Source organism: Centropristis striata, chromosome 13 (assembly GCF_030273125.1).
Source record: "Centropristis striata isolate RG_2023a ecotype Rhode Island chromosome 13, C.striata_1.0, whole genome shotgun sequence".
Classification (NCBI taxonomy): domain Eukaryota; kingdom Metazoa; phylum Chordata; class Actinopteri; order Perciformes; family Serranidae; genus Centropristis; species Centropristis striata.
In genome coordinates this window covers 18005714-18020847 of record NC_081529.1, presented here as the reverse complement: position 1 = coordinate 18020847, position 15134 = coordinate 18005714, and the positions used below count along the sequence as shown (strand labels likewise).

Genomic DNA, 15134 nt, shown 5'->3' with positions numbered 1-15134 from the left:
TTCAACCCTTTATCAGGCAAAGAACTATATTTGGTAACTTCAGGTAATATTTCGAAAAAAAAGTTGCAAATTTACTAAATTAAAGTGGCAAATGTACAAGAAAAAAGTTGCAGATCTAAGAGATTTAAAGTGGCAAATCTGTGCAAAAAAATGGCAGATTTATGAGAAAAAAGTGGGAAAAAAAACAACTTTTTTCTCCCAGATTCACCATTTTAAATCTCATAAATCTTCGCATTTTTTTCTCGTAGATTTGCCACTTTAATCTCGTAAACTTTTTTCTCAAAATATTATTTTCGTGTTTTTTTTTTTTACACATTCTGGCTGTATGTAACATCCTCCAATATTCTCTAGGGTTGAAATTTGGAATTTGCAATTATTTCAATGAGTGTCCTATTAAGGGTTAAAGTGGTGAATCTGGGAGAAAAAAGTTGTTTTTTTCCACTTTTTTCTCGTAAATCTGCAACTTTTTTCACGCAGATTTGCCACTTTAAATCTCTTAAATCTGCAACTTTTTTTCTTGTAGATTTGCCACTTTAATCTAGTAAATTTGCAACTTTTTTATTACCGAAATATTACCTGAAGTTTCCAAATATAGTTCTTTGCCTGATAAAGGGTTAAGTACAATAGTTGACTAAATGTACTTAGTTACATTCCACCATTGGTATAATCATAGAGATAAAAATAATCTTAGTGTGTGTTTTGCCCTGCAGCATCTTTCTGTAAAGCATTGATTTATGGTGTCTGACATTGAAAGTCGTGCTGTTTCTCAGCTGCTACACTCAACAGAGATCTTTGTATGGATGGACCATTTGCTTGGTGTAATGAATCTTCCTCCTCTCCCTGGGGAGCAAAGCATCATGGGTGGTAATGTGACGGGGGTCATTTGGCATGGCACTCACTGCAGGGCCCCGCAGCGATGTGGTTTGTCTCGAGCAGATGAGCCTCACTTCACGCAACATGTGAAACAACAATGACTGAAAGCCCGCTGACCGCTTCAGCAACACTACACCACATGATCCCTAAACCATACACCCCATCCAGAGCTGGCATCATTACTCAGAGAAAAGTAATGGACTGCTTATCACTGTAATGCACTCACTGGAGCAGTCACTTCTTGCATGAGGGCTACATTTGTAGGTTATGCTTCCAGAGTGATTTTATCGAGAGTTGCTTCATGTGTGAATAAACAGAGAGATGGGACAACATCTCTAACGTTGGAGGCAGCCCCGGGCGACAGCAGCTGCTTCGGGCCCCTCAGTGACTGAGGGGCCTCTACAATTATTGTGAGGTCTTTTGGTTTGTGTTAAGCTTTTGTGATTATTTAGCTGTTTAAAGACACAGACTCTTATTTTTCTCCAAGCAATGCCCCAGATGTCCTCCAAGATTGGAATTATAACAAATAATGAATTTTGGAGGCACAATAACAAACTTAGGAAGTGTATTTCTAAATGACTGTAAACTATATCTTGATGATAACAAAGTAATGCACAAATAAAGTGTTATCAAGACGGTGTGAAATGTTAAACTTGAGAGGGTATCCATGTGAATTTTCCCCGTCCGGAACTCTTATTTTCAATTATTCTGGTCCTACCTGAATGCAGCACAAATGCGCCATAAAACAATATTAACGAAAGTGCAAAATAATTTGTGTAGTGTACCCGCCCTATGATTAGGATTCACTCCTTAACTGAATGGGGTCTTTCTTGGTCCGTGCTTCACCCGTCTACCAAGTTTCATAAAAATTGTGTTTTAAAATAGCTTTTCTGTAATTTTCCTGCTGAAATACAAGCAAATCAAACCGAAAACATCGATTCCGGCCTGTGGCTTGTTTGCATGTTCTCCCTGTGTCAGCGTGGGTTCTCTCTGGGTCCTCCGGCTTCCTCCCACAGTCCAAAAACATGCAGCTTAAGTTGAATTGGTGACTCTAAATAGCCCGTAGGTGTGAATGAGAGCGTGAATGGTTGTCCGTCTCTATGTCTCAGCCCTGTGATAATCTGGCGATCTGTCCAGGTGTACCCCCACTCTCGTCCAATGTCTGCACCAGACCCCCGGGTTAAGGATAATGGATGTATGTATCTCTCGGCTACAGCGTTATAGTGTGTTTCAGCTCACTCTTTAGCTTTATGGCTTATGTTTCAGCAGGAAAGCTCTAAAAACACACTGTACACTACCTATCCAGCACCAAACTGCAGAGGGACACTATTAGTGACCAGCTGGTGAGCATAGTGCAGCACTTAGCGGCTAAAGAGCCTGATATTTCTCTCAGGAGTTGGTAGAGACCAAATACAGAGATAAAATAGAATGAATATTGGACATCCATCAGGTGGCCAGAAACACAACTCCAAATAAATTATAATATTAATGTTTCGGGCTTAATGTAAAAAGTTTACAGCTTGTTTTCACTGCCCAGATAGCAGGCTGTACTCATGCACTCTGCATTAGAAAGATATTGCTATTTTGCTGCTCCAAAAAAAGCTTACTTTGTAGCTTGTTGACTGTAAAACAGGGAAAGGAAGGATAGGAAAGCGTGTTAAGAAGACGTGAGTTTGAACAGATCAAGCCTCTCCAGCAGCTGTAATCTTTGAGGTTTTTGTCCAGATGCCAAACGTGGTTGTGCAAAAAGCCTGAGGTTGGGCTTATTCACACAAAGCTGTATACGAAGTGTCTCTCACGATCATTCTCCTGCAGAAATCTCCCCCTGTGACCTTCTGCGTGTTGGCTGCGCTCTGCATCTGTACACGTCCACAACTACAGTAGGCCTACCAGAGCTGTCAGGAGGGATTGAGGCCAGGGAAAAGTTATTTCTGCATGCCTAGACCTGCTCTTTTTTATCTGCATTTGGGATACAGTTGTCTGGTGTCAGTGGACTCACTTCTGTTTTCACTGTTATAATGGTATTCAAATTATTCTCTCACAGACAGCAGATGTTTTTTTTAATCCCTGTGAAGGGATATGTTTAATATGTTGTTTTCTTGTCTGTCTTTCTGTGAGTTTTTTTCGATGACTCCTTGGTCAAATGGGTTTCCATCACACATCCATCCAAAACTCTCTTTAAGATTCTGTGTTGTGGTGATTCTCCCTTTTCCTTGTTGTTCACCTAGAAATTGCTACTATAATATTACCAGTTTTATGCCTGATTATTTTGACATATTGCACAATCCTTCGTTTTTCAAAGCAACAATATTGCAGAGATTATCAGTATCCAGAAATCTGTCTGCCATGTGTATTTTGATGCACATCCAGATAAATGACTGAATTAGCATATTTAAAGTTTTCCACGGCACTCTTTGAATGGTTTATTTTTTGTATTTATCTATATTGTTATGTATTTATCCATTTATTTATTTATATTTCATTAAACTCTCCTCTCCTCTCCTCTCCTCTCCTCTCCTCTCCTCTCCTCTCCTCTCCTCTCCTCTCAGGGCTGGAAGTGGCACAGTCCATCATGTTACTGGGTCGGAGAAGACCTGTCTACCTTTGATGAGGCCAGGAAGTCGTGTGAGGCCCAGGGAGCTGCTCTTGTTACTATTACCAACAGGTACCAACAGCAATTAATACACACACACACACACACACACACACACACACACACATTAAAGTGCATTTTGCCAGCATTTTCTAAATAGAAAGTTTTTATAATAGCTCCTGTAAATGTTTAAAGGTTCGAGCAGGCCTTCGCTAGCAGCCTGGTGTTAGGTCGATCTGGTGACTCCTTCTGGATTGGTCTCCATGACCAGGGCAGCCCCGGCTCCTTCCACTGGCTCAGCGGGGACGAAGTGTCCTACACCAACTGGAATCGTGACCAGCCAGGTGATTTACATGTGTCTTAAATCAGCATGTAAATGATTTATACTGTGATCTGATCACTTATTACAGAATGTGCAGATCTGCTGTCATTAATATCTTCAGTGCTGTATCACTTAACATGAGGTCCATTCTCAATCAAAGGCAATTTAATGATTTAATCTCCAAAGAAAGAAATAGATTGGTCCCAGGCAGATTTTTTTATTCAGCATTCTGATATCCAGATTGAGCTATAAAGCAGCTTTGATTAGCTGACAATCTGTGAAAAAGATCAGCAGCTGTTAAAGCCAGCCAGCAGGCGTATGTTCTCATTTAAATTAAATGTATCAAAAAAAAACATTTGAACACCGTGTCACCATCATTTTAGCACCAGAGGAAATAGGTAGTAAATAGGCAGAATACTTCTTATGAAAGGCCATCATGGGTTTTGGATCCACAATAGCCTTAATTTCTAAACCAGACGTGGAGGGGATAAAGCCGTTGTGGGCGGGTGGACTTCTGGCTTTTGAGTCACAGATAGATCCACAGATATGTCTGTCTGACCTCTGCACAGATTATAGCTGCACTTGGCTGGTTAAAGGAGCTCTGACTATTTTTTAATGTATCAGTAGATTTCTGCTTCCTTATTCTATCCTCATGATATTCATAATCCTCCTGAATAAAATAAACCCTCTAGGTTGCACTGTAGATCGAGTAGTGGCAGAAATACGTATTTCAGTTTAACTCCAACTCCTATTTGCTGTTTTTAAAGCCTGTGATTGTGTCATGAGGACCACTACTATTGTCCACACACAGCCGTCTTTTTGTAGTTATTTTTGTCTGTGATTGTTTTGCCCCTTTTTTGAAGTCATTCTCCATCTCTTTTTAGTTGTTTTATGTCTCTTTGTTGTCTTTTTGAGTTTCTTTGTTGTCACTTTGAGTTTCTTTGTTGTTGTTTGGTTTTGTTTTGAGTCTTTTTGTCATAGTTTTTCGGTTGTTTGTGGTCATTTTGCATTTTCCGTGCTCCGTATGTGTCTCTTCGAGCAACATTTTGGGCCCTTAGTTCATCCATCCATGTGCAAACACCATTCAAAAAAAATATGATCCATAGCAGGTAATTATGGATATTAGAAAAAAAAGCTCCAACAGGGTTTACAGGAAGTGTTGCCCTAGTTTTGAGAAAACTTTAAGATAGCATCCAACACTCATCATTGTCTTATGAGAAATGTGTAATCACATTTTCCACACATTTTTTGTCATTCCTCTATTTCCACACGTTTCATCAGCGCCTCTCTCTTCCTCTCCACTCACCTACATTTCACCCTGTATCTATTTCAGTCAACGTCCACGGCGGCTGCGTTTCCATGGCGATGGGCTCTGCAACAGGTCTGTGGGAGGTGAGGGAGTGTGCGTCATCGAAGGCGAAATTCATCTGCCGTCAGAACCAGGACACGTCTCTGAGCCCCGAGCCCCCCGTCCCTCAGCCAACCCCGAGCCTCAGCGGCGCCTGTCCCAGCGGCTGGAAGAGCAACAGCAACCTGCGCTACTGTTACAAGGTTCACCGCGGCGATGTTTCACAGCTTTACACCATCAGTGCTCTGCTGGGAGGGTCTTTTTATTCCAGTCACACTTGTATTTTCATTAATTAATTAATTCAGTCTCCGGCTTAAATGGCCTTGGCTGATATTTGCATAGTTAATTAACCTTTACTCATTTTAATGCTGAAGCGTCTGAGTGTATTATAGATGTAGAATGATCAAATTTTACAGAGTAAGATGATTAATGTTCTCAAAGTGATTCAGAAACAATTTTTTCAACTTTTACAGAGTGAAAAATTATGTATCTTTTATGCATTCCAAGTGACTTGTCCACATGATAATATGAGGAAAATTTGTAGCATCTGAATGATGTATCCACCATCGGCCACCCTGTCCTCTAAATATCCCTCTCGACCATTGAAAAACCCAGCCAAAACCCACTGTATGATACTTTAATTCATAACTGGAATAAATCACATCTTTCATATAGAATAGTCCGTAGGAAAGTGGATTTCTGTAACATGTGACATAGAGCAGAAAATGTGTTTTTCAAAGGTTATATAATGAATACATAGCATTCCTTGCATAGGAATATAGACATATGTATAGTTTCAGTACCAAAACCGAAACACAGTTTTCATATGAATCTGTTAAATCTAACAAAAAAACGATTTAACAGCACCAAGTTCTAGACAGTTTTTACTGTCAAGTTGTTGACACAGGAGTGGAAGTAATACTACTGATAATACTCATCGTTTTCCACCAGTATTACATTGTTAATCGGACTATAATTCCACCCTTATCGCCGGTGTGCAGGTGTTTCACTCCTCCCAGCTGGAGAAGAAGCTAGGCTGGCTGCAGGCTCACCTGGCCTGCCGGAGACAAGGAGCTAACCTGCTGAGTATCAGCAGCCCTGAGGAGGAGCACTTTGTTCTGCAGGTCCTCCATGAGGCCTTTGGGTGGGTGTGCACTCAGACCAGGTGATGTTTGATGTGATGTAATATGATGATGATGATGATGATGATGATGATGATGTGGCCCACAGGGAGTCAGAGGACCATGAGCAGCACTGGTTTTGGATCGGACTAAACCGCAGAAATCCAATGGACAACGGCAGCTGGAAGTGGAGCGATGGACTGGCTGTGAGTAAAAACAAGATGCAATTTACCTGTGAACAGATACTGAAGTGCAATCTGTTTACTCTTTGCTTGTGTCTCAGTTTACCTACCAGAACTTTGGCCGTTACTACTACAATGTCCGGCAATGTGCTGCAGCAGACTTGGGCACTATGACCTGGCTGGCCATGCACTGCGACTCTGAGTTAGACTGGATCTGCAAAATCCCCAGAGGTACAACAACACCAGACCCTTTCTTTGGGTTTATTTAGATCGTCCTATACTGTATTGGTATATTACCAGATGCTTTGTATATTTTTAAAGGTATACTGTGTAACTTATTGTCAGTTGGAGTTTGAAAACACACAGGATCAATGAGCCAGGGAGAGAAAGAGAAAAAAGCAGCGGTGGTCTAGCGAGCTAGAAAGTGAATGAAGAGAGGGAACAGCATTAGATTGCACTGTACTCTATTGGTACATTAGCACCAGAAACCTTTAAAGTTATACTGTTTAACTTTTGCCAATTGGTGTTTGTAAACGCATCAAACAGGCCATGGAGAGAAAGGGAAAAAGGAGGTGGTCGAGCGAGCTGGGGAGTGAATGAAGAGAAGGATTTTGGATTGTTTCACAGTGATTACATCCTAAAGCACAAATAAACACACCTCATGCCTCATGCCACATTCTGTGTGAATTTTGTGTGAAAATGAAGCACAAAACAATACACAGTGATATAACAACGCTGCTGCATATTATATATATATATATTGAAATTATACCTAAGAATTAGTGTTTTTTGTATTCTGTTTAATGTTGCACATTTTCAGTCCATCTTTAGAAATACCCTTTTTTGTTCATTGAACATTTGGTCTTTCGCATGAATACACTGTTACCTTGTGTGTGTTTTTAGGTAGTGTCGAGAAGGAACCAGACATCTCTGAAGGTCAGTCTTATTTTCTTAGCTTTGAACTTCTCTCAGCATATTGAGCTGATCTCCTGAGGGCTTATTTCAGAACCTTCCTATTATGTCTCATGACTGTCTCTCACCCCTCGTTTGTCAGGCACCACTTCACTGGAGTGGATTGGCTTCGAGGAGGCTGAGTATAAGTTTTTTGACCATCGCACCACCTGGGACCAGGCCCAGAGGATTTGCTCTTGGTTCGACTCCTCACTGGCTTCCGTCCACTCAGCAGCAGAAGAAACTTTCCTGGCCAACACTTTGGACAAGGCACTGCACACTTTATTTCAAAAAGTTCATCATTGTTTGTATGAGTTGATTTAATCCAAAATGATGCAATTATTTACTTGCGGTTAAACATCCAGCCTCATGAGGACACAAACCTTCAGAAATACCTAACAAGCAGTAACTTGTGTGTGATCTGTGTAATTAGTGTGTCTATATTTTGCACGGTGGCCTCGACATGCCCTTACAGTTCCTCTCTCACTTTCAGATGGTGAAGGTGGCAGGTGATGACTGGTGGCTGGGGCTTCACACCTTCGAAAACGATGGCCGTTTCCGTTGGTCTGACCACTCTGTGCTCAATTATGTGTCCTGGGACCTTGGCAGGCCACATCCACTCAGCCGTGATCGTAGATGTGTCCACCTGTCCACCCCCAAAGGTAAGGTCAGCTGGAAAAAGACACCTCAAGAGACTAAATCAAACACAGTACACATACATTGTAATTTTCACCCCCAAAACAGCAGGGTGGGCTGATAAGAAGTGCCACTCTGACCTGCCCTACATCTGTAAGAGAGTGAATGTCACAGGCACCATTCCTCCAACGCCATCAACACCCCACCCACCTGCAGGCTGTCCTGACGGCTGGTCTTCTTTTCAACATAAGGTAGAGCTACAACACACCAGTAATCCAGCATCATTTTATAAAGGATGCAGGATGTCTAGAATGCAATTAAACATATTAATGTTTTATTTCATCCATCTGCTCCTGTTTTAACCTAACCTGAGAAATCTTCTATTTTTTAATGTTCTGCAGTGTTTCAGAGCATTTGATCATCCAAACCGAGTCACATGGTCTGCAGCCAAGTTGAAATGTGACATTCAGGGAGGTGTACTTGCCATCGTGTCCAATCATTTGGAGCAAGGTAATTACACTTGAATACAGCCAGAATAAAGCTAATGTTCCTAAACCTACCTCTCTACTTGAATGAAGATGCTTTTTCTAACCTGTAATTACTTGTGTTCGGTAAATGTGTATAATCCCACTGTGAGCTGCATCAAAGGGATATTGTATGTCATGGTACGTTATGAGAATTACAAGGTTTCTTCACCCTTAAAAGCGTGGTGGAAGTGTTTAAAATAGTAATGCTTTCGTAAATATGCGAGTGTTCTAAGCAAGCAGCAACCTCCTGAGATAAAAAGTGAAGCGTTGAAGTGCATTAAACTGCAATTGCTCGACTGGAAACGTGGCTGGATCCAAAAGCGAGTCAGTCCTCATAGAACCCAACTTTGCAGCAGAAGTAAACATGTTTACAGCCTGGTACAAAAAGCAGTTTTGGTTTTTTTAGCTAATTTTATCACTTCATGACAACTGTACAGGGGCACATTTTCATTTAATTGCTTATAAATGTCTCATAAGAGTCTCATCACACACTGATGCAATCGATTCTCTTCCTCACAGCCTTCGTCACCACCCTGCTTAAAAATACCAGTGTTGACTTTTGGGTGGGTCTAACCTCAGACTCTAAAGGTCATTTCCAGTGGGCCAAAGCTGGCCTGCTCAGCTACACCAACTGGGCTCCTGGAGAGCCACTCGACAACAGTGGCCCGCACCACAACAGGACCCCCGTATGTACAGCACTCCCTTCTCAGCACGCATGTCATAGTTTTTGTCCTTGATGTGTTCCTGTTCTGATGACTTCACTGTCGCCTCTCAGGGAAACTGTGTGGCGATGATTCATGGGAACCCAGTGAAGAACACTGGCATGTGGGGCTCCCGAGCCTGTGAGATGGAAAGCAATGGCTTCATCTGTCAAAGGCAACAAGGTGTAATGTTGAATAATAACCACAACAATGTCTGTTTTAAAGCGCAAAATATTTGCAGCACAAAGAGAAGTGTGTGACTTTGTCGTTTCTACAGACTCAGGTATCCCTCCGGCCCCGGTTCTCATCCCTGCCACCCTGTTAAAGCCTGTGGAACTGGGTGGGGTGACGTACCGGATTGTGCAGAAGCGTCTGGACTGGACCGGAGCTCTGCACCTCTGTGAATCTTTAAATGGGACCCTGGCCACCGTGACAGATCCTTACCAGCAGGGTTACCTCACACTGCTCATCAACAGCCTGCACCAGCCTGCCTGGATCGGTCTCTACAATTATGGAGTGAGCCTATTAAATTACAGTACATCTTATTATGAGATTATTAAAGTTACGTAAGTGGAACAGTGTTTCTGGCCAGTGAATTGCAACTTATTTTTTTATGTTTTCAGGGACGGAGCTTCACCTGGCTGGGTGAAGAAGAAGTGCAGTATTCAAACTGGAAAGATGGGGAACCCTTCCACATGGCGGGATGCGGTCACATGACCACTACTGGGCACTGGACTATGACTCCCTGTGATGCCAAACTGGACGCTGCTATCTGTCAAATCAGTGGTATGTATGTTTATTCATTAGAGCTGGACCACATATAGTTTCCTTTACACTCAAAGCTTCAATCTTCTTCTTAACTATGTTTCTTCAAATTTCTTTCTTCATGTTTCTTTCTTCATGTTTCTTCGAAGTTATTGTTCATATGAAAGTGATGATGTTTTAATGGAGCTCCCAGTAAATGTAGATACATAATATGATGAGGGAACAAACACTTTTTTGATTCAAATGTTGATTTTGGATTTGATTTTCCACCTGATGAATCACACTTCTGATTGGAACTGTTAAGTACTGAACTCTGCAAATGCATCTTGTACAAACTGAAACAAGTTACCGGCAGAAAATATGTCGGCTTTTGGTTACCATAAATTAAATGTATTAGTCTGTGTTCTTTTTCTTTTTGCCAGATGAGCCTGTGTTTCACAATTGGATCTACCCCGGCCAGTGCCCCCACTCTGTGGGTGAGTGGGCTTGGGTGCCCTTCAGAAACCACTGTTACGCCTTCAACCTGCAAAGCCTTAGACTGCCGCAGGATGCACGCTCATCCTGCAAAAAAGGTAGGGAAGAGTTTCAGAGGCTCCATCACTCATCTATTGTTGAACTAAACAAGCATCCATCAATATTTAAGCCAATCTTCTCAAAACTCTTCATACATACTGCATTACCTACATGCATCTTGGCCAAACACTTAATGTCGCCTACAAAACTTAAACCACCAAAACACTTCACACATTTCTCAAAATAAGCTCATTTGACCAGAACACTAGCAGTACTCCTATATTCAAATCAAATCAAATCAAACTTTATTTATATAGCGCTTTTCATACATAAAAATGCAACACAAAGTGCTTTACAAAAAATAAGAATAAAATCAGACAATAAAAATGACAAAACCCACCCCTCCCTCCCCCACATACACATCTGTAAGTATACATACACAAACATGCACACACACGCATTTAGTCATGTACGCACACAAACACACACTCAGACTCACACACAGCACATATTGATTGACAGTGTAGAGACATGGCACATATTGTCACTCATAACACACTGTCTAAATAACACTAACAACAAGAAGCATTACATTTTTTTTTGTCTTTAAAGTTTGAATGTTTTCATATAAGTCAGTATTTCATAATATAATAAGAGTAAGACCTTTTCAATGTATTGACTGAAGGATTACGCAACAAAAAATTTCAGAAATTAAGCAATTTGCTCACACATCATTTCTGTTTTTCAATATTTTTGCATATACTAATTTACTTAAGAAGTTATCAACAAAAAACTAATTTCAGAAATGCCAGTGCTGCAATTATAATCTCTCCAGTCTATTCCACATAGCCACTTGTTTTGCCAATCATGTTAAGACTTTTCACAATGTGACTTTAGTTTAAAATTCATGTTAGCAAGTGAAAAATAAACTGTAATTTGAAAGCCAGTTAAGCTGAACACTTCTGACCTTCCCCACTGCAATTGACAATTGCGTCAATATGTCTAAATTTAGAAGTGTTATTCATCGAGCTGGCTGCACCATTGTTAAATCTCCTGACATGATCAATCCCCATGTCTCCTTTGTTACATCTCTGAGTATTTCTATCTTTTTGTCTCTTCTAGTGGGAGCTGAACTTCTCTCTATCTTGGATGAGACAGAGAACGGATTTGTGTGGGAACACATCCAGAGTTATGCAGAGCAGGCGCATGGAGCTTGGCTGGGCATCAGCGTGAAAGGTCCAGCCACATTGCATCAGACAGTCTCTTCCATCTCTCCTTACAGCAGCAAACTTATTAAACTTCAGATTTTCTGCTTGTAGTGAAATTATCTCACTCTGCTTGCAGATAATTCTCCTAATTTAATAAATTTTACCTGATTATGATTATGGTTCATAGAATAATCATGAAACAATTAATTAAGTAGAAGAAACCCAATAAATAGTGTTTCTCTCATGTCAAGTAAATGTGATAAAGCAAGGTGCATTATCTCAGAAAAATTAATTTATTTAAACTGCATCATTATTAGTCAGTGCAATTAGATAAATTAAGTGAAATGGCCTGAAATAAGCTTGGTAAGATAATGAGATAAATTTAATCCAATATTTGAAAATTACTGAACAGAGATGTTGCCGAACATGATATGACAAATTAGCTCTCCTTAAAGATAAAACTAAGGAAACAGTTTTACTTGAGTTCATTGAAGCTCTTCTAAGTGTGTGTGCATGCGTTCCTGTTGCAGGTAGAGGTCTAGTGTGGAGCGAGGACACAGAGATGTCGTACACCAACTGGGAGACGCATGACGTCGCCTTCTCTGTTCTGTCTCCAAACTCCTGCTTCTGGATCCAGAGCAACAGCGGCCTGTGGAAGCCAGGCTCCTGCAGAAATCGAACACATGGGGTCATCTGCAAACTGCCTCGCGGTAAGCACAAATTGAAACAATTGAAATTGAACTCAAAAATGAGACCAGAATTATTTTTTAGGTTCCAAACATACATTTGTAGGGATGAAAACAGAGCAGAACAATCCCTCAGAAATCACTCAATAGAAGATAATTATGATCAAGTGCAATCAAAACTCGAGAATGCAATTTCTGATGAAATTGGGTAGGAAGGCTACCATTCTGTGTCAGGAAGTTGAAGTAGGAATAGTTTAAAAAGTAGGATTGGGTGGAATTAATATGAATGCAATGAAAAATTGATTAATACCAATAATGTAAAAAAATTATATTTTTAAGTTAATCGAAGAGCTGAATTGTGTCAGAAGAAGCATAAGATCAATACACCAGTAAGAAATGGGAGTAATCAATGTAAATGTAGGCAGTTGTCTATAGCCATTATGTCATGGTTGAGGAGAACTAGTGATAAAACACAATAGTAGTGTGTTGAGACAGAGGTCCCAAAAACAGCTTTAGAGCAATACTACAATCAGAAATTGAGAGATACGGATGTAAATTTAGGTCTAAATGTGCTGAGTCATGGCTCCAGCATTCCCACCAATTATTGCAGAATATTAATGAAATATTTTTTTTACTAACTGTCTCTTCTTCCACTTACAGTTGTTGAAACCTCAGCTACAACAAGTAAGTACAATTATTTGCTGCAACATAATTTGCATAGACTAACCAGAGAGTGAATTATTAACACTAATCCTGACATTCATCTTTCACCTCTTCCCAGTGGACAGCAACCACCTACCCACTCTGATTGTTGTGATGGTGGCAGGCCTGGTGCTGGTGGCGCTGATCGTCGGCGTAATCTACTTGTACCGTCGGCGAACTGTTGGGTCCCGGGGGTCCTACGAGGGGGCTCGTTACAGCCGCACTAGCTCCAACCTGGCAGAGCAGGTGGAGAAGAACATCCTGGTGTCTGACATGGAGCTGAACGAGCAGGCGGAGTAGCACAGCCGGCCCGGAACGACTGAACCCGGGATTGGACCCAACCTGACACAGGAGAGGCTGACTCAGACACACTTTGGGCATTTATGTTTTTGTTGTCTCTTTTGAAACCAAAAAAAGATTTTTAAAAGTGCTGAAGGGCTGTGTAGAGCGCAGCAGATGTTTAGTTTTAAATTGAATCCCTGAGTTTCTCAATCCTCTTTCATCAAGACTTAACAGTTCAAGCAATTTCTCTCCGGACAAATCAGATCATTCAGCTTTTCCCCAAAAGCATTCACGAAGGCCATAAATGGATCTACTGGGAATTTAGTATTATCGCAGCTGGAAAGGTTCGACATAAATCGGTTTTATGAAATGACTCCTCGCTGTCTTCCCTGGTGCCAGTGTAAATTTTTGCTCGGTGTATATTTTCTTTGTTGTTCCCATTTTGATTGAAAGACTCACACAACAAAAAAGTACCATCACAGCCAACTCTGAACTAAAACCATTTGTCTCGTCCTCTAAATACACAGTCACAATATTCTTCAGGACCAAATTCACTTTTTTAAATTTGCTTTTCTTTCAGTTTTTTGCCGTGACAGTATTAACATGAACTTGAGGTGTGTTTTTGTTATTACGTTCATGTCCTTCCCGTTGATTTGTCATTATCTGTGCAGCTGTAAAGCACTGTTACTGATGATGCATGTGTGGTTTTGTGGGTCTGCCTCTCTCCTCCTTTCTGACCTGACACGTCAGCACCAGCTGTCGGATGGGCTGAGGGGGAAGAAGTCCAAATGTGAATGTGTGGAGGGTGACAGGGACCATTGTTAGTGGTGACCGTCTGAGGGCAGCACACTAGGATTGTTCACAAATACTAAGTTCTGCACTTGGTTTTGAAACTGGTCTTTAAGTGGACTACATGATCAAACTTTCAGCTTCTGCAGCTTCGTGTACATTTCGGCACTTTCTACTATTATCTCCAGCTAATTCAACTGTAATCTTTCCTTAAGACACAGTTGCTGTCCTGTGATCCCAAACCCTTGTTTGTTTTGGATCTGCAAGCCAGCATCTGGTGCTGATTCAGCAGTTTTTAAGGGCAGTAATTCTCTTTGTATGCACCACAAAAAAGGGTTTGCAATTTGATATGTCTGATTCATCTTTTTTATGTACCACAGTTCACTTCTCTGTGTTTTATCTCCTGGATTTTTTAAAATCTATTTGTCTTTTTAATGATGCAGGTTTCACTGTGTTTTTACTTAAATACGACTGGTGAAGATATTCGGAAACTTTCCTACTTTTTTGGGGATATTTGCCAACACTTGAACATCTCATTGCCCCACAAAGGAAAACATCCCTCAAGAGAATGACACCGTTGTATATACAAGAGCCAAAGAATGTTTTAAAAGTGAATTCATTATGTGGTTAAAAGAAAACCTCCTTCTGTTCTTTTTTCCACTTCATTTTAAGATTTCACAGCATAATGACCACAGTTTTCAGAGAGTTCATTTGCCTCCTTAAATATTTTTCTTTTTTCCCTCAGCTCTTGCCTCCGAGTGCATTTCTATCTTTTTTGCTTGCAGGAATGCTTTGGAGCCGTTTCAGTCTGAGGCTTTTGGTGTCTCACAGAGCTGCTGTGAAAAAAAACACAGCTTTTTTTGCTCCGTGAGTTGGACCAAGATAGAGGGGGAAGGGAGGAGGAGAGGGAGTACGAAGAAGTGTGTGTGAATGTG

The 15134-nt window shown here is 40.8% G+C and overlaps 1 protein-coding gene across 1 annotated transcript in view; it reads left to right on the top strand.

Annotated features, from left to right (window-relative positions):
* Positions 1–13987, top strand: part of mrc2 (mannose receptor, C type 2) — a 31423-nt gene extending 17436 nt beyond the window's left edge. The window contains exons 10-29 of the mRNA XM_059347355.1: positions 3423–3538; positions 3662–3810; positions 5122–5339; positions 6138–6280; positions 6367–6463; positions 6541–6670; positions 7343–7375; positions 7494–7660; positions 7884–8052; positions 8135–8277; positions 8428–8536; positions 9073–9239; positions 9329–9437; positions 9532–9770; positions 9878–10040; positions 10442–10591; positions 11655–11768; positions 12271–12450; positions 13087–13110; positions 13208–13987. Of these exons, the coding sequence (XP_059203338.1) occupies positions 3423–3538; positions 3662–3810; positions 5122–5339; positions 6138–6280; positions 6367–6463; positions 6541–6670; positions 7343–7375; positions 7494–7660; positions 7884–8052; positions 8135–8277; positions 8428–8536; positions 9073–9239; positions 9329–9437; positions 9532–9770; positions 9878–10040; positions 10442–10591; positions 11655–11768; positions 12271–12450; positions 13087–13110; positions 13208–13428 (2841 nt within the window). The 3' untranslated portion in view covers positions 13429–13987. The remainder of the gene's footprint in view (positions 1–3422; positions 3539–3661; positions 3811–5121; positions 5340–6137; positions 6281–6366; positions 6464–6540; positions 6671–7342; positions 7376–7493; positions 7661–7883; positions 8053–8134; positions 8278–8427; positions 8537–9072; positions 9240–9328; positions 9438–9531; positions 9771–9877; positions 10041–10441; positions 10592–11654; positions 11769–12270; positions 12451–13086; positions 13111–13207) is intronic.
* Positions 13988–15134: the final 1147 nt, after the last annotated feature.